General features: G+C 36.8%; 1 protein-coding gene and 2 long non-coding RNA genes across 4 annotated transcripts in view; 1 reads left to right on the forward strand and 2 right to left on the reverse strand.

The window, feature by feature from the left end:
* Positions 1 to 18,731, reverse strand: part of igf1ra (insulin-like growth factor 1a receptor) — a 168,190-nt gene that overhangs the window by 132,012 nt on the left and 17,447 nt on the right. For both annotated transcript variants that reach the window (XM_087291453.1, NM_152968.1), the window contains 1 exon segment: positions 13,009 to 13,572. In XM_087291453.1, the coding sequence (XP_087147579.1) occupies positions 13,009 to 13,572 (564 nt within the window).
* Positions 1,274 to 10,381, reverse strand: LOC147839722 (uncharacterized). The gene is made up of 2 exons (XR_015514945.1): positions 5,610 to 10,381; positions 1,274 to 5,089 (listed from the first exon to the last, which is right to left on the reverse strand). It is a non-coding gene; the product is annotated as an uncharacterized LOC147839722 (long non-coding RNA).
* On the forward strand, positions 10,506 to 13,031 carry si:ch211-200o3.1. The gene is given in 1 exon segment (NR_186773.1): positions 10,506 to 13,031. It is a non-coding gene; the product is annotated as a si:ch211-200o3.1 (long non-coding RNA).

Below are 18,731 nucleotides of genomic sequence, written 5' to 3' on the forward strand. Positions count from 1 at the left end.
ACTTAGGTTAATTAGGTTAAAGATAAGGTAATTGGGTAAGTCATTGTACAACGATGGTTTGTTCTGTAGACAACTGAAAAAAAATTGCTTAAGGGGCTAAACATATTGACCTTAAAATGATATTAAGAAAAAATGGTTTTATTCTAGCCAAAATAAAACAAAGTAGACTTTCTCCAAAAGAAAATATATTATAGGAAATACTGTGAAAAATTCCTTGCACTGTTCAAGATCATTTGGGAAATATCACTGGAGGGCTAATCGTTTGGAATTCAAATGTTAAGACTAATATATATTATTTATTAGTTTTAATTTCAGAAAGGCCATTCTCATTTCTACCGGTCCTTGACATTAAAAATCCTGAAAACCCTCGCTTTAATAAACAGCCTCTATTTCCATTTAATAACGTGCGTACTTAGACTGATGGTGCCACATTATGCCATCTCTGCCAACTAGCAAAGAGGACACCCACAGCGGCGGAGCGAGAGCATTCGTCATTCCTGCCACGTAACCTGGACAAAGAATCTGACATGTTGTGGACACGCCAGAGCCCCTGAGCGCTCCAAAAAGGAAAGCGTAGTATTCGTGCTGCTTTTTATGAATGAGTGTGGAGAGCGGCGGATGAATCACAACTTCTGTTCAGCGCTAGCCAGAAGGCAGCAGCCAGATCCACACAAAGACACACAAAACGTATGCCTACATTCACCAGCATCCACACACAAAGCTACCAGACAAGAAACACACACCAAAATATAAATGCACAGGAAAACGTGCGAGGTGGAGATATAGGTCTACATGAAGAGTGTGAGCGCATATCCGTGTAGATTACGTAGTCGACAAAACGGTGAAAGCGACCTCGACTTACTAAAAATAAATCCCAGGATTCTTTTTGTGCAAAACTCACAAAGCCTGGAGCTATTCACACCATTTTGCTACATGTTTAATAGGCTATAAATTCAGAAGCATGACTATGTATATAAGGCATTAAATATGTGGAAACTCATGAATGTATAGAAGGCTGGTTTATTGCTCCACAGCTGCTTTAATCACATGGCAGCTGCCATAGAAACATGCCCCAGTCGTTTCATTCTCACATTGGTATTCATATAACAGAAAATGTCCTTTAGAGCTATACAGTCGCTCAAATTAATAACATGCAAGGACATGGGTTCGATGACAAGCTATTCATGTTTTTCATGCTTTAATATAAAAATCATTGCATTTATCGATTCAGGTTATTTGTCGACGCATTACTTTTTTTTACTATGATGTTAGGTTTTTCTTTTCAAGCACATTTAACCAATCACAGACCAGTAGGTGATTTTATCAACCACTTAGGCTAATCTTAAAATGTTAGTCATGATTTGTTTTTCCTTCAGGACTGGACATTGGACTGGGCGATATGGTAAAAATGCAATCTCTGTAATTATTTTCCATATTGAACAATAACGATATATATTTCGATACAAGTTGTTAATGCTTCCAGATTTTAAAGAGTACTCCAACAATGACTGAAGCCACAAAACTTGAAGGGTCCATTAAATGGCATAACATATTTTCGGATGAAAAATTGTTGATGGCCGAAAATTCGGTACAACTCTAATATCAACACACTTTTGGATTCTTATTATTGTACATTTCTGCTGTGTTATTGGCTTTTAGATCAATATAGAGTAAAAAAGTCCTTATTAACAGCTATGTTTCCATACAAAAATGCGAATTACCTTTAAGCGCAAAACAGAAATATTGCATAAAATAAGAGCGAATAAAGCACCGTTTCCATCTGACAAATCGAAGAGAACAAAATATTCACTTCCTGATTAACTGAAGCCAAATAGAAACAGGAAAAACTGATTTTGCTGCGATAAGAGAAGCTGCGTGAATCTTTTTCTTATTTAATAAATGACTTGCACCTCAGAATATAAATGCAGACACATAATGAACGGGTGGGAGCGTTTGAACAAGTGAGACGCAGAGCACAGATGCTCTTGACAATTCTGGGGGTGATTAATAGTATAACAACACAAATACTGGCACTTTAGAATGACTAAAACAAAATTTTAGATGTTTTACAATGTGGTCAGCCTGCTGGTTTGTCCAGTCACACACATTTTTATTATCACATGACTTTTTTAATGTGCATACTGAAATTTGTTTGGTAAAAATGTTTCGATCATAGTTTATGCACATCTTTTCTTATAGAATAAAAAGCCTATATTTTTATGCAAATTTTCAAAATTTATGCGCATCATGGCATTTAAATCAACTAATTTCTTATGGGCATATCGAAAATGCACATAAAATTAGGTGGATGGAAACGTAGCTAATTATACTGACATTCATTTTATTGTGATTTATTATAATATTGTTTATCGGCCCAGCCATGACTGAACTTTTATCAGTCAGTTGCAAAAAGGTTGATTGCTCTAATCTGGATCTGAAAAGCTATGCTGATTACTCCTTGGCCAACTGGTTAAATTATTTTGCCCAGATTTAGGTATTATACACCTGGTCTAAGCCCAGTCTGCAAATTTTTATTTGACAAACTTAAATGAAAGTCAAAAGGTGCGAGATTTGTTCTGACTATCATTCCCTCTATTTAAGCAATTTTAGAGCTTTCTCTTAACAATGTGAGACTAGTTTAGACTTTAATTGATTCAAAAAAAGACCTGGTAGCTTGTTATCAGAGATTTAGTGTTCTGTTCTCTGTAACCATTTACAGTCACAAAGATATGATATCTAGTGCCATAAATTGTGTTCAGATTTTGAGTGGTGTACGGTATCCAAGCCTTTAATTTAAAGTTTCATTTTCTCTACTAATGTAAGCCCTGAAGAAGCACCACCTCACTCATCAAAAAGTATAAATGCTATTAAACACCAAAGCAAACAATTGATGAAAAATGAATGCTGTTGTCTTTAGTGAGGAGAGTCCATTTAATTGACAGCATGATCTGAGAAAAGATTTGATCAGATAACTGAAGGAGACATTTTTTGAAAGACAGGAGTACAGTATATTTGTGACAAGAGAAAGACAGCACACCAATTAATTTTGTTTACTTTGAAGAAAAAAAATGAATAAGAAAAAATTTGCCTTCTCAGGAGATGAAAAATGCAACCTGTTTTCCCCATTTCTTCATCACAAAGAGCTTTAGAAAAGTATTAGACATGTAAAACCTCCCACACATGTCTGGGCAAAGCCAGTGATTACACACAATCTCCAGGGATTTGACACAGGACACAACATCCTTCTAACAAAAACGGACGGCCCTCTTCAACACCCCCAGGTTGTGTCTTGTGCTTCTCTTTTATCATCCTGAAATGCAACGACTCTGACTGCTGAAGTCTATTCTAACAGCGCCAACACATCCTGATCTTCATATAGCACCATGTGTCTGTTTCTCCCATTACAGAAGTCAACTGAGCACAGTACTCTTTTAGGATTTCAAAATTGACAAAACGTTGCATAACTATGAATATCTGAGCCTCAGAGCCAAACTACTCCACTTGGTGCGCATGCCAAATACTGAAGGTTTTTCAATGGACAGAGAACAGACAAATAGATAGATGAAGGATCCAAAATAGCATTGATTAATTAAAATAGAAACATTCTAGTTAAACTTGATTATACTTTTTCCACTGAGGTAAAATTTTAGAAGAAAGACAGACAGACAATGGAGGATGGATGGATGGATGGATGGATGGATGGATGGATAGATGGATAGATGGATAGATGGATAGATGGATAGATGGATAGATGGATAGATAGATAGATAGATAGATAGATAGACGGAAAGATAAGAGTTAAACATTTATTTTGCTGTTTGTTTAAGCTACTTAATTAAAATTAGCTGAATCAACACAATTCTTGAGTTTTTGGTGGGGGCAACTAAATTGTTTTAAGTTCAATCCACTTGAAATTGTAAAAACAATTAAGTTAACTTAATCGATATGAAGAAACTGTGTGGAACCCAGCATTTTTACAGTGTAGATAGATAGAAAAACTGCTGGATTCTACACAATCAATTTGTGTCCGGGCAACGTAAAAGAAGCAAGTTAACTTGCTAGTCTTTATAAATTAAAGTAGATTGGACATAAACAAAGTTGTTCAAATAACAATAAAGTCCTTTTTATTTTACATTAGTAGTTTAAACAAACAACAAATATAGTTTTTTTTTTAATATAGACAGACAGACAGACAGATAGATAGAATAAAATTACAAAAAAGATAGATAGAGCTGGTAGGCAGTCAAACAGGGAGAATAATTGGGAGATGGACTGGGACTTCAGGACTAAGTTGAGAAAATCAGCAACCCTCATGAGGTGGTGAGTTTAGCCATCATTAGACAGCACTATCTGAAGCTGATCTGTGCTTTACACAGGAAAGCTGCAATCTGTGCATTATGTGGCACAGCTGAGGAATGCGAGCAATCCTAGGTATGTGAGACAAAAAGGTTTCATCAGACAAATCAGCTAGACTTTGGGACAACAAGAGCTTTTGTCGTTGTTTAGGGTCGTATAGCAGCCTGTGAAGCCCAGGGGGGCTCAAACCCACGCTCACACCCTGTTTATCCAACAATCCTCTCACCCTCCCCTCTCCAGTCTGGGGCATGCAAGCATGTTTTTCTGGAGGGAAGACGAGTTTGTCTGGATCAGACTGACCTGAGTGCTGGACAAAAAATGTAATAATAATAATTGTGTGAAATATTGAGGGCATTTTAGGACCATTTTATGCCAGTGATTATATAATTGATGATTACATTGATTATATAATGATGATATAACAGCATAACAATGCAAATAGACATAAGCAGCTTCAATGGAGAGAAACTTTTCATTCTTAAATCTTATTTAGATTCTGTAATTGTAATTAAATGTAAAAAAGAAGCAGATGTCCTGCATCCATACATCTCTGCAATGACTCATATAACTTATTAATGCAGTCATCTGGAATGACAAAGAAAGTGTTCATGCAGGACTCCCAGAGTTCATCAAGATCCTTTGGCTACATCTTCAATGCCTCTTCTTTCATCTTACCCTAGACATGCTCAATAATGTCTGGTGACTGGGCTGGTCAATCTTGGAGCACCTTGACCTTCTTTGCTTTCAGGAACTTTGATGTGGAGTATGAGAAGGAGCGCTACCCTGCTGAAGAATTTGCCCTCCCTTGTGGTTTGTAAAGTAATGGGCAGCACAAATGTCTTGATACCTCAGGCTGTTGATGTTGACATCCACTCTGCAGATCTCTCACAAGCCTCCATACTGAATGTAACCCCAAACCATGATTTTTCCTTCACCAAACTTGACTGATTTTTGTGAAAATCTTGGGTCTATGCTGGTTCCAACAGGCCTTTTGCAGAATTTGTGATGATTGGGATGAAGTTCAACAGATGATTCATCGGAAAAATCTACCTTCTGCCACTTTTCCAAATGATCAACTTGAAGTCAAGTTATTATTTGTTGCTCTTCTAACTGAGATCAACGACAAGACTTTTGTCAAGAGTGTATTTGCTTGAATGAGTACCTCTGAAGATCGACAAAGTACTATGAAAATGGTACATAAATGCTGCTTTGTCTACAGTATGTATGTGTGCAGCAAACAGTTCAGATTTCACCTTGTGAAATGACAATTCAGATCCTGCCACTTGCAGGTGTGGAGAGGTAAATCCTCTCAAACAGATGCATAATGCGTATTCTCGTTTCAGTTGGCTGTTAGTTTGTAGTGTTTAAGCAAAACTTTTTAAGCCAAGACAGGACCCGATGCTGCAGACATGAAATGTTACGTATATGTCGCTGTTAGTTCTTTGGTGTTGGCTCGGTGTGTCCCAGGCTTAAGAACCCCATTCAGACCAGATCACAGTGTAGAAGCAGTCATAATAGCCGCACACACACAAAACACACAAACATGCAAGGCCACAAGCTAACAAACAACTGGATGGGTCACTAGAGTAACAGGCGGGCGGGTGGAGGGGACAGGAGCGTAAACAGTGAGAAGAGCTATCTAACGGCTAGAGCTGTTAACAGCCTATGATAACAGTTCGGGAAGAGAGACGGAGGGGAGGAAATGGCATTAAAACTGTTGAGAGGGGGCCGTAAAGCGGAAAAAACAACAGACAAAATAAGTGGGATAGGAGGAGAGGTTGGCGGGCAGGAGGGAGGAGATTAGGGAGGGCTGACAGTTTGCTCCCCCTCACTGAGGAGTCTTGTTTTTGTGCTTGTACACTTGACATTTCTGTGACATTTCTCCACAACACTTTGCCTCACACGAACCTGGAGATGTCCGTTGGTTGCCTCCTCCCTGCAGACCCCCTCCTATTCCCACCGTCAACCAACCAGGCATTGCAAAACGTCTCCGGAGACAAAGAGCAGACACACACACACAAACACACACACACACACAAACACGCACGCACGCTTATGCTCAAGCACACACACAGATTACAAACACACACTAATCGTACCTACTGTCACCAGCAGGGGCTCTGTTTAAACAAAACATGCTCAGTTCTCAAACTCAGATTAAGTTTGTATTTTAATTCATTCAGTGTTTTTTTTTCAGCATCTAAATCTATTTTAAAATAAATTAGAAAAATTAGATGAAGAGTAAATAGACAAGATTATTAATTTGCATACTAAAAGGTACAAGTTATATATTCAGCTGAAGTAAAATGATTTTTACTGCTCTCATATATAGACAACTTGTGTGAATGCTTCCTTTAAATACAGTTTCAAAATTTACTTCATAGTCTCTTTAAATGTATCTTTTCTAAAAGTTCTGCCAGCGTCATGAACAATTTAATCCATTAAAGACTTTTACTGGTAGCCATTTGTAGTGTCTAATTAAATAAAGAAAATTAAATACATCTCAACATGGTTACAGGCCTGTATGCAAGCTTATGTCATGTGTAAACATTTCACTCGTATGATGAATAGTTAGCTAGCAAAATTTTGAGTGAAAAGCTAAACTAGTATGTTAATTAGGTACCAGTATTCTATTCAACTAGTAATTAATATTCAACTAGTATGTCTTATACAGGCCCGTAGCTAGCCTGGTAAAAGGGATGGTTCTTTTTGGAGCTTTTTGCAGTCATTTGCCTTATTTTCCACTTAATTCTGAGATTAAAATACTGAATTTAGGTGACATTTTAAGCACTATTTTTAGCTGGATTAGCTTGTCGGATGGTCATCATAACCACACTTTTTGATGTGCCAAAAATATTTCCTAAATAATTAGAATAAAGAAATATGACAAATATTTATTTTTACAATACAAATTCATTACATCATATCACATAAAAAAGTTTAAAATTAAAAACTGTAGCCTATTGTAATTTTTAGGCAAATAACAAACTGGCCAGCACATTCAATTTTCAGAATTTGGCCATTTAAATAAAAAAAAATTAAACATAAGAATAAGAAGGAGAAGAAGAAGAAGAAGAAGAAGAAGAAGAAGAAAACAAAATAGTATTTAAATTGGTTTTAATATTAGCGTCTTTTGGTGCTTCACACTTTTTTATTGCTCTTGTTTTCTTCCAAGATTAAGGTCCAAGATTTATAGAATAAAAGTTACTTGTCACTTGTTTTCTCTATTTAAAAACTATACAGTCGTGAAAGAAGACTTCAGTTATGTCAGATGTTTTCTTGACTAGCTGGATGTTGGACTCTAAAAAAATAATTGTTTGAATTGGCCAAAACGGATAAGCTGAAGTCACACCAGGGTTCCGTTTGGTCTTAAAGCCTTTTTCGATGGGTTATTTTTACTATTTATGATGGCATAGCAGTCATAAAAGCAAAAAATAAGCTCATGAATAGAACAAATGGGACAAATTCTGGACCTTTGTCACTGAGGGGTGTGTCTTCCAAACCGCCCAAACCTTCCCTGGCTATAGGCCTGTTATATACAACCAACTACAGGATTTGTAAACAAGCACCAATTAAAAATTTCCAACCAATGCAAACTATAGTTACTAGACAAATCAAAATTAGTCATTACTTCCGAAATGAACTCGAGGCTTTTTACAACCCCTTTGAACAAGTTTTTGACCTGAACAAAATCAAAATCCATTTTCTTATAGCCGCAGCTAGATTATCCGAGCCATGAGCAGGTTAGCAAACACAGATTCAGGCAGCGTGAAGACAAACAACCCTGCAAATGGAAATTGCATTACAAATGGAAAGTCCATAAACTCCAGACACACGCATGCATACACAGAGGTGACGGTAACAAGTGCATGCAAGAACAGGCAAGGAATGCTTTAATGGTCTTACATTTCAGAAAAAAAGCAGACAATAGTGCTGCTGTGGACACCCTCATCTCATAACAAACAGGCAGCATCTCGCGCACATACGCAGGAGCTGATCGCCGATTGGTTGTAGACAACAACTCTTGGTGCAGTAATTAGAGAGAGAGGACTGATCCAAATTGACTACAAAACCACTGTGTGCCCTTGAAGAAACATCTGTGTCGAAGAAAAACAAGGCAATTATGCCGAGGGGTGGAGAAGACTGTCCTGTACAGAGAGACAGACGGGCTGCACTGACAGACAAGAAAGTTCGATTAGCTTTAGCAAATCACTTATTTGAACAGTTTGAATAAAATCAGACACCATTTGATTTCATAATCCCGCTTCAAATTCCGCTTTATCACAGAATTTGTTTCCGTTTAAGCATGGCCACAACAACTCTAAAAGCTTTCAAACATAAAGTCAAGAATGATCGACTCGCATGTATGTATTAGGGCTGTGCGGTTAATTAAAATCATATCAAAATCACTTTTTGGACAATTTCTAAACTGCCTTAGAGCACGATTTTCCTGCAGTATGGTATTTGAACCAATCATAACGCAGCATTCCTAAACATAGGCGCAAGAACAGGAGACTGAATAGCCTGCATATACAGGGATGATGTGTTCAGCACAGAAGGACTTGGTGCCAAAAAAGTCAACATCTGTGGTATGGGATTAACTTACTTTGGATACAGAAAGGCTGATGTATGGCAGAATTAACTAATCTGTAAGTCATATATTGCGTGGAAAGTGGGAGCGTGTCACCAAATTCCCTTTAACGCAAGTCATTTCACTCGGTGGCTATCTTTGAAATGCCTCCCGGGCAGTGTGCGCGGGCATTGTGTCTGAATGAGAAAACATTAAATTCTCCCAAATTGCTTGCCGATTTACGATTGAATTTCATATAAGGAATCACCAATTAAATTAAACAACAACTGCCCTTTTAGTTTTATTTCTAAACGTCCAAATCACACAAAATCTGCAGAAACTCACGTCTGGTCCAAGCCTCTCCCCAGAGTATCGCCAGACTATAGCAATACATGACAGGCTCCTGTACTAGAAGGTGGGCTTTTTTCAGAATATAGCAATCGATGATTGGCTCCTGTACTAGTAGGCAGGGCTTTATTCACCATATTGACAGTTACACTTTTGCCCATTAAAAAAGATACGAGTGACCTGTCTTCTGTATTCTATAGTCATTGGTGTCGCTTCCCTTAGCATTATCAACATGCTTTGCACAGCTTGGTGACTGTTTTCTCAGAGGATGACAAACTAACAAAACATTGTTGCAGTTGCGATACAAGTTTAACGTATGAAATGAATTAAAAAGCTCTTGGTGTTTGGGTGTCTTGTGTTAATCTGAGGTAACCGAAATGTGTATATCCCATAGAAAGTATGAAGCTGATCGGTCATATCTTGTTATGTGTTTCGCAGGACAAGTTAAAGTTTGTCTGAAAAGAGATGTTTTCAGTTGGGTGCACCTGGCATGCACGTGTGTGCCACTCTCAATAAGTGCATGCAATCCATGCGCCCCCATTGGAAATAATGGACTTGTGTGCGCAAAAGACATGATGTGTGAATGGCCTATTTCACGCCAGCATTACAAAGAAGTCTATAATCTATGCATGACAAAACAAATCTGTGAAAACACACGCAACTACTTCTGATATTTGGTCGAGCAGAAAATCGGAGCCTTGCGTTACTTGAGTTTGACGGAGTGCTCACATACCCACACATTTGTTTTGCTGTAGGTCTGTTCTAGAGACAATTTTTAGAGCTTTACTACATGATTTGTATTTTACTTTGAGTTTTAGAGACAAGTTACAGGTCTTTGATAAGGTTCTAATTGTTTTTCAGATTCACAATGTAAACAGATTCAAATCGCAGTATTGTTCAAGAAAATCATTATAGGTTTCTTTTGCCCATATCGCACAGCCCTTGTGTATATTGTGACAAAAAAAAGGTAAAAATGAGATTTCCAATGAGGCTAGATTAGGAAATTTGGTTTCTGTATGAAAGATTGGTTGACAAATAGTACAAGCTGACATACAAAGATGCCCTAGAAGTCATCAAGTGATTGCACAAATAAATAAAACTATGAATATAAAGTCAAGAGAATCCGTTTTGAATTCCTGTTCAATGTTTCAAATCATCTTTGTAACATCCTCAACAAGAAATAAAACAAGTCAATGGGGGAAGTTTAGACACCCCTCAGTTCCATCATTTATCTATGCTATTACCTCTCATGAGGTTCAATTCTTCCCACAAACGTTTGTGCCTCAAGAACACAGCAAGTTGTCAACAGCTCATAAAGCATATGGAAATGTGGGTTGTCATTTTCATAGACAAATTGTTGATTCCTTTCAAGCACCGTTTGGAAACACTAACGGAAAGCATACACAATTGGACAGGTGGCAGCCCAGTGCCTGTTCCAGTAAGTTCTTTAGAGAGCACAGATCTATCAGTCGGACTATTAGTTTGTCCTTTCTGCTGTGACTACCAGTCGAAGTCTTTGTTCGGCTGTTTGAGCCTTGGATACAGGTGACTCACACCTCCCCACCTTTGCAAAGTCAAAAACGCAGCATTCAGGCACAAGATTACCATACTGAACAGGTGTGCAAGTGAGCAAGTGCTGACACGATGTGGGCAGGACTGCCGGGAAGAAACTGTACCAGGACTGCAGAGGGGAGTCGCTGGAAAAAAAAAAGGACACTCATGAACGGAGTTGTTGACGTGGATCAAATCTCCTGTTAAGGTCGCAGCATGTCACATCCGCACCTTCTAAATGTGTCCTCCGTGTTATTGTCAAATTCAAAGAATTCCAACAGCAACAACAAACACTACAGCTGTAAAGAAGTATGTTTTTGAGGAGGGCTGATTTCCTCTGTTTGTTTTCAGGCAGAGGGAAAGGGATCTCTGTGAGCCTGAGACTTGCACGGTCTGTAGGTCTCTTGAAGGCCAGGGGTGGGAGAGCGCTGTAGTGTTCTCATCCATTATGCTTTTCCCACCATTCTTGTGTGCATGGGAGAGGAAGAGGGAGCAAACATTCATAAGGGTTTCTTACTTTCCCAGGCATTCCTGGTTAGATGTAAGAGACACACTGGCATTCATATCTACTGACCTCAAGACTACAAAGATAAGACATTTTCAGGTAATTTTCTCAATATTCTAACGATCCTCTTCAAAAATGGATGTATTTGGGGCTTCAAAGCACAATTGCGTTATATGACAAGTCAATATTTCAAACCAAACCTCAACTATGAATTAAGCAAATCCATCTAAAATAATATAATCAAATTAGAATAAAGACAACTGTTATAAGATAAAACAAATATTTAAAAAGAAAAAATTTCATTAGACTAACAAAATTAAGCTTTTCAGTAGTTGATGCAACAGCAAGATCCCTCAAAACCACACAAGCAACATTTGAACATGGTTCTAGCAGCTGACAAATGGCCCTTTCCGATGATTACTGTCAACACCAGAGAGATAAACATACAAACCAAGAAATATATTTGCTTAAAGCAAAAACTTACAAAAGTATTACCAAAAAGTCCAAACCCCAAAACAGAAACATTTAAGTACTTACTAGAAATGCAATTTTTTCTTCTTTTTTTTTTAAAGTCTGAAATATAAAAAACTGAAAAGCACTTTGAACCGATCAGTGTGATCGGCTCTTAAGAGTGAACTGACATTCTCAAATGATGTTTATTTTAAAATTGTGAATAAATACATTCTCTATAACATTTATTCACATTCAGACATTTTTTTAGCAATATATACCTTTAAAAAGTTACTCAAAGATATCGGAACATACTGTACAATAAGGTTGTCACAATACCATAAATGTATGTCACAATACTATAGCAGCTGAAGTGTCATGATACCAAGTAGCATTCAGATACTGTAATTTATAACTCAAATTTATGAAATGAAGTAAACTGTCCGAAATATTTTATTTTATATGTTATAATTCTTATATTTTACTATTAATTTAACAAAAAAATATTATTTGTGTTATTTGACATTTGCTGTTTTATTTAGTGACATTTCCACATGCAGAATTAACCTTTGTGGAACCATTAATGAAGATACTACCATTTACAAACTACAGTGACATCAGTATTTCTTACGGTACTACCATAGTATCAGTAAACCATGCAACTCTACTATAGAAAATGTGCATTACCCAGTAACTCATCAAGTTAAAATGGTCATTGGGTAATGGCTATATTCTGTCCATTTATCTCAATCTATTACTTGTATAAAACATTACAAAATGTCATAAATCACCAAACTTCACCAGCAATCACAAAGAAAAGGTTAAGCTTCAACAGTGCAGTATTCAAAACTTCGCTTTTTTTCTGGATAATATTCCAATGAATAAAGGTCATTGTTTTCATACCCTACTTTATTATCAGGACCCTCAACCTTCAGCTACTGTCAAAACCTTTGATGAATTGGTAGACAGTCTCTCTGAACACAACATAGATTACACTAACCAAATATTGACCTGGCAAGACCCTGCCAAACAGACAGCCCTCCAGTTCCCAAGCAAAGCAAATGGTATCCTTTCATCACTTAAATGCTAAACTCGCATTAATCTTAAGCAAGCATTCAGTTTAACCATTCATTCAAATCCAATGTGAAGAAATCTTAAAGCCAGCACATGTGAAACCATCAGAAATGTGAAACCATCAGAAAACCTTAAATCTCAGCTCAGTTCTTACCTTTCTGGCAGTGGTTAGAGGTCCAGCAGCGATAACTGTAGTTGTCATTGAAACTGGTCCTTATGCAATGCGGTCTATCCTCATTGATGCCTGGACAAACATCTCCGCATTCTTTGGACTGCTTGTTTCCAGCGATGTAGTTGTTAAACTCTGCATCCATAAGGAGTGACCAGTCAACCGAATCCAAGTAGCACAGCTCTGGGTTCTTTTCGATTCGGATGGCCCCTCTGGTGATGTTCCTCAGGTTATACAGACCGATATCTTTCAGGCTGGTCATTTCGAAGATGACCAGGGCGTAGTTGTAGAATAGATTGCGTCCTCGGATGACGTTGAGGTTAGGGAAGAGCACACTCAGGCTGTCCAGACCGGAGACACGGAACAGGAGAATGTAGTCCGTTACCATGGTCAACTTGGGGAAGGACAGTGTGCGAAAGTGTTCCTGGTTGAGGTTGTTGTTCTTGTCTCCAATAAGGAGAATCTGCAGGTAGCCTTCCACCACCGTGCAGTTTTCCAGCTTCTTGAACTCAGTGATGTCATTGCGGATATCAATATGAGGACCACAGACTGAAACAAAAAAAATACAATTAGATTAATATAATGAAATTTAAACTTGTAAGGTTTCTAGGGATGCACCGATATTGAGTTTTTGACCAATACGTTTACCAATAAATCTGATTAATTAGGCCCATAGCCCATATTTTAGCTGAAACACATTTTCTGCGCATTTCCTAAACAAAAGGCATTTGATTTTGAAAAAAAAAGTTCGAACTGATCTTTGTTGAACTTTCTTAACTAACTATTTTTCTCTATGGCCAACTTTCTTTATAAATAAAGTCTACTGCCTAACAACAAACAAATGCATCAAACAACCAAGTAACCAAGCATTAGCCAATATTAAAATACCAGTAAAATATCTAGAAAAAAGGCAGGCAGCAAGCACAAGAAGTGGTTCAACAAGCGGAAATAATACATAATTTATCAGCTTAAAGATATTGGCATAATTAAAAAAAAACATTAAAAATAGCATTTATCTGCCAATATACATATGGATGATAATATATCATGCATCCCTATAGAAGTCAAACATATCTAGATAAACAGTATGTTATTCAGTCTTACTATCGATGAGATATATATAGGGCGTACTCACACTATATACGCTTGCCTTGAACCATGCCGAAGCTCGTTCGCGCCTGAGCCCAATTTAGAGCACTCAAACCTCTCAAAAAAAAATCGGAAAACACGCATGGGAATGGTTTGAATAGCATAGTGTGAGTGTGCCCTTAGTCAGAGAATTACACACTTCTGAAGGTATAATGCTAACTCACGGCAATTTACAACTTTTTTATGTAGTGGCTAATTTGTATGAATTTGTACTACCTTATTCACACAATTTAGTACAATTCCCCAATGACGGTAGGGTTTAAGGTTGGGGTTGGGTTCCATGCCTCCTTTTAAAAATCGTATATTTTTGTACAACTGAACTCAAATTCATACAAATTAGTAGAGGTGTGAACCTACTCTGGTCTCATGGTTTGGTTTGGTTACGATTATCATGCAATCAATTCAGTTCAATTCGATATCTCTGTGCGTCACGATGCATTGATGATGCTTTCCATACACAGTTTTATATTATAATTCACAGCAATTCTTGTATTAAAATATAGAAATATATTAATATTTATATATTATTTGTCATACAATTTTGTCCTTTAATTCAGTCAGACTTATAAACTATACATTTAAAAACTCAAGTACATGCACAGAACAACATGAGCATTTATAGCAAATAAACATATACAAATATACCGCTCGCTTTCTGAGCATTGTCTAGCGAGTTCTTTCTTTCACTCCTTTAATTGGTCACATGCTCAACAGAAAGGGCTGCGATTGGCTCTAATGCTCTGGCACTGTTCCCCGACGAGTGACACTGATAAACAGCAGTGGCGATCACAGGTGATCCATGATAGACGTGGAGGAGAAAACTTGCTATGCAGACAAGCTTGTGTCTGTATACAGAAGTATCGCTGTAACAGCAGAAATGGGAAGAAACTTTACCTCACGCCAGCAGGTAAAAGGGCCACAGCGAGAGAGAGAGAGAAATGTTTACGCTTAGTTTCTTCTTCAACAATGAAACAGGGGCTTCTGCTGTAAGTGGCAGTGAAAGACTGTCCAGCAAACACACACGCAGTAACTTGTGCACAGTTTCTGTCTGTGTTTTTAAGTAGTTTGAGCGTTTTAAATACTCATTCGCCTCCCTTGCCATAGTACACTACTGCGACATAGCGCATGTGAGACGTGTCATCAGTACACTAGATATGATTATTACTGAACCGATAACGAATTGTCCGTGTCTGCATCGCAGTGCACCGAAGAAACTATTAATTTTGACACCCCTACAAATTAGCTACTAAACTGACAATAGTAAAATAGTTACTTTTCCTCAAGAGATCAGGCAGGAAGGTCACAACTGACAAATCAGAATAAGGGCTGGGTGAGTAATCGAAATGCAATTACAACTGCAATTGAGTAAAGCTGCCATGAACATGTTATCAGGGAAGCACGGTTCTGTGTTCAGTAGTAAATTTCCTTTGAAAGAGAGGGTACTCTTGCGGAAAACTGCAGATAAGCTAAGAAGAAAAAACACAGGAAATTCTCATAGCACTGCATTATTTGATTCCTTCATTGATTCAGCATGATTGAAAAATCACACGACTATGAAATCATCTTACAGAAAGATTTATTTCAAATGCTCGACTGAAGTTATGAAGTGATTTTGGATTAAAAACATATTATATTTGGTATTTAAATATGCAGAATGTACCACGTAGGGCCGTAGTTCATTGTGATCCTATGCAAACATCTGTCATAATCACAAAATATTTATCTTGATGTCCTTATAGTCCGATTAAATTAAGTTGAATTTGAACATGAACATGATTAATCGCCAAGCCCAAATCAGAACCAAATATTGCAGTGAGAGTAAAATATTAACATTTATTCTATTTTAAATGTTAAGTGCCTAAAAAAGCATGACTTAAGTGAGGCTAATGTATCCGATGTCACTTGTGATGAGCGGGGAACAGTGGAAATATAATCTGGGAACATGCTCTTAATTTACAGTAGCTTTGAAAGGGATCTGCAGAGTTATCCAATATAACCCCATGGACACCGTAACGCTCCCAGAATTAGGACTGACTGTGTTGTCACTTCACATCAACATGAAATGCAAACTGACTCTGTTATTGCATGGTCTAGTTGTGTGCAACTTCTGTAAGATCTGCAAACTTTAATTAAAACATAATAACTTTCTTTTCATATGAAACTGTTTTTCATTACCCTCTGACATTTTTCTGATCTAATTCAGGCTAAAAAAAAAGAATGCAGAGGTGCAAAACTAAATGACTTTAAAACACTTTGAATGACTGAAATGGAAGGCATTCTGATTCCTATTCATGGGTATATAAATAGAAAGGCACATTGGATTAGTCAAAATTGGATGAACAACCTATGCACGAAACACACAAGCGCTTGCAAATCAAATAAATTTAATTCATCACAATTCATTACCCTCTGCAATACAGATTGGGGCTACACAATATATAGTTTCAGCATCCACATCGCAATGTGAACCTTCGCAATAGTCACATCTCACTATTCTATCATTTTGCAAGTGTTTTTAAGGCCTCGGACTGTGTGAGGGTTTTAAAAGTATTCAGACCTAAGAAATTGTACTGTTTTTAACTTTGACAAATTAATAACGATCAATTCTATTGAATCGTTTATAAAACAAAGACTATGCAGTATTAATTTACATTTGATTATTCAATTCTTCTTGAAAAACAATAAATTTATGTTCATATAATTGGTATCTTTTTCTTTATTGAATTTTATGCATATGCACTCCTGTACAAAATCATCCCAATCAATCTAAAATTATAAATTCTTTTCAAATATTTATTCAACACTCAATCAAGTAAATATGTATTCATATGGCAATATTTCGCAGAATAAAAAATAAATATATATATGGCTGATTCCAGCGTTATGGACGTGACATTTGCAGCAAAAAAATGAAACGTATATTCTCAGAGAAGGTATATGTTAACAGTATATTGAAATATATGTTTATATTTTTCTTACCCCTTAACCATGGAGTTCAGGCATCAAAAAAATATCAGTCTATGCAGGTGTTTTATATTTAAAATGACGGCAAAATGAATGCGTTACGGACGTGACAAAAAAAAGACATGAGTTTTGTGAGTTGACATACTTTGTGAAAATTCTGTGAATGAAAATGCAGAAGCCAAAAAAATATATAACAGTCAAAAGGATAAGGGTTGGCTCTGCATGGGACATATATAATTAATTTTATTTAGTTTTTCATTTTTGCATTAATGAGGAAAAACTATCGTTACGGACGTGACTTGTCTTCGTTACGGACGTGACTGCTCTGAAATTGACAGTTGACATATTATGAAAATCAGATAAATGCTTTCAAAACTTGACCAAAGACCTATTTGTGGATATCTGTTGGGTGTGTAAACCAATAAACTTTAACCTCTGAGACATCTGAATGGTAAGGTTGCACAATTAATCAAACTTAAATAGATATCACCTTGTTATTTAATTCGTATTATGGCATGTGTGTTGTTAAAGGTTAACGCACGTTCGAATGTTCAAAACTCAATTCGGTAACAATGTTGCATGCTAACATGGTGCTTTTATACTCTGACTAATATAGAATTTATAATAAACATAATCAGCTATAATGGGCCTATGTTTAGCAGGCTCCTAAAGTTAGTGTTTCCAGACAAACTTGAATTAAATCATTGCCCGACTGTTGCGCAAGACCGTGTCTACGTGGAGAATATTTAAAATCTAGTTTTGTCACAGATATGGCAATATTATATTTGACAAAGTTTATTTTAGTTTATTCTAGTTAACGTGTTAGTTGATGGAATAAATAATTTAATTTCTCCACTCGCGCTTGCTTTCTTTTTCTCGTCGGCAGTCACTTCAGGACAGGTTGCAAAAAGTTCATACGCACCAGGGTGAGAGAGAAAACTTTAAAACTTAAGAAAGGTTTTGTGTAGGCTATGTTAAACAAGCATAGAAAAATAGTCATTGGTTGTAGGCATGTACGATGGATGACTATAATGTTTATATTTTTAGGCTATAGTTAACCGATTGTGTAATATTGAATTAAATATTTACAGCTGCAGGTCCTATCGATTTTCTAACAAATTTAATACTCATATAATGTAGTTAAAGCTTAGATCAATATCAAGATTTTATTCTTATTTTATTCTTATTCTTATTAAAATAATTTTAATAAGCACTCAAGCGCATTTGCCGGGTGCTGGAAATCTTTGAAAATGTTTCAATTTTAATGTAGGCTATAGCCAATTTTCAAGCTTTGAAAGTGCTATTTTGGATAAAGGGCTTGGAAAATGAATTGTCACTTTGATAATTTATCTTTATAAATAGTTATTTAATTAATGAAATAAAAAACATTTATGCTCTGCATGAAACGAAAACTCCGCTGTGGCCTGACCCGCGGCGTGCGCATTTTGAGCAGTGGGAAAAGACCAAATGCATGGAGGTTATTGATTATGCGCCCTGCGCGCCTCGCGTTTTGTCATTGCGCGCTTTGTGCACTCCAGAAGAAAAGCATGTTACCTCAGTGGCGTCTTTCATTCTTCAATCAAACGAAAGCAGAG

The sequence above is a fragment of the Danio rerio genome, chromosome 18, assembly GCF_052040795.2.
Source record: "Danio rerio strain M-AB ecotype USA chromosome 18, GRCz13ab, whole genome shotgun sequence".
Lineage (NCBI taxonomy): Eukaryota > Metazoa > Chordata > Actinopteri > Cypriniformes > Danionidae > Danio > Danio rerio.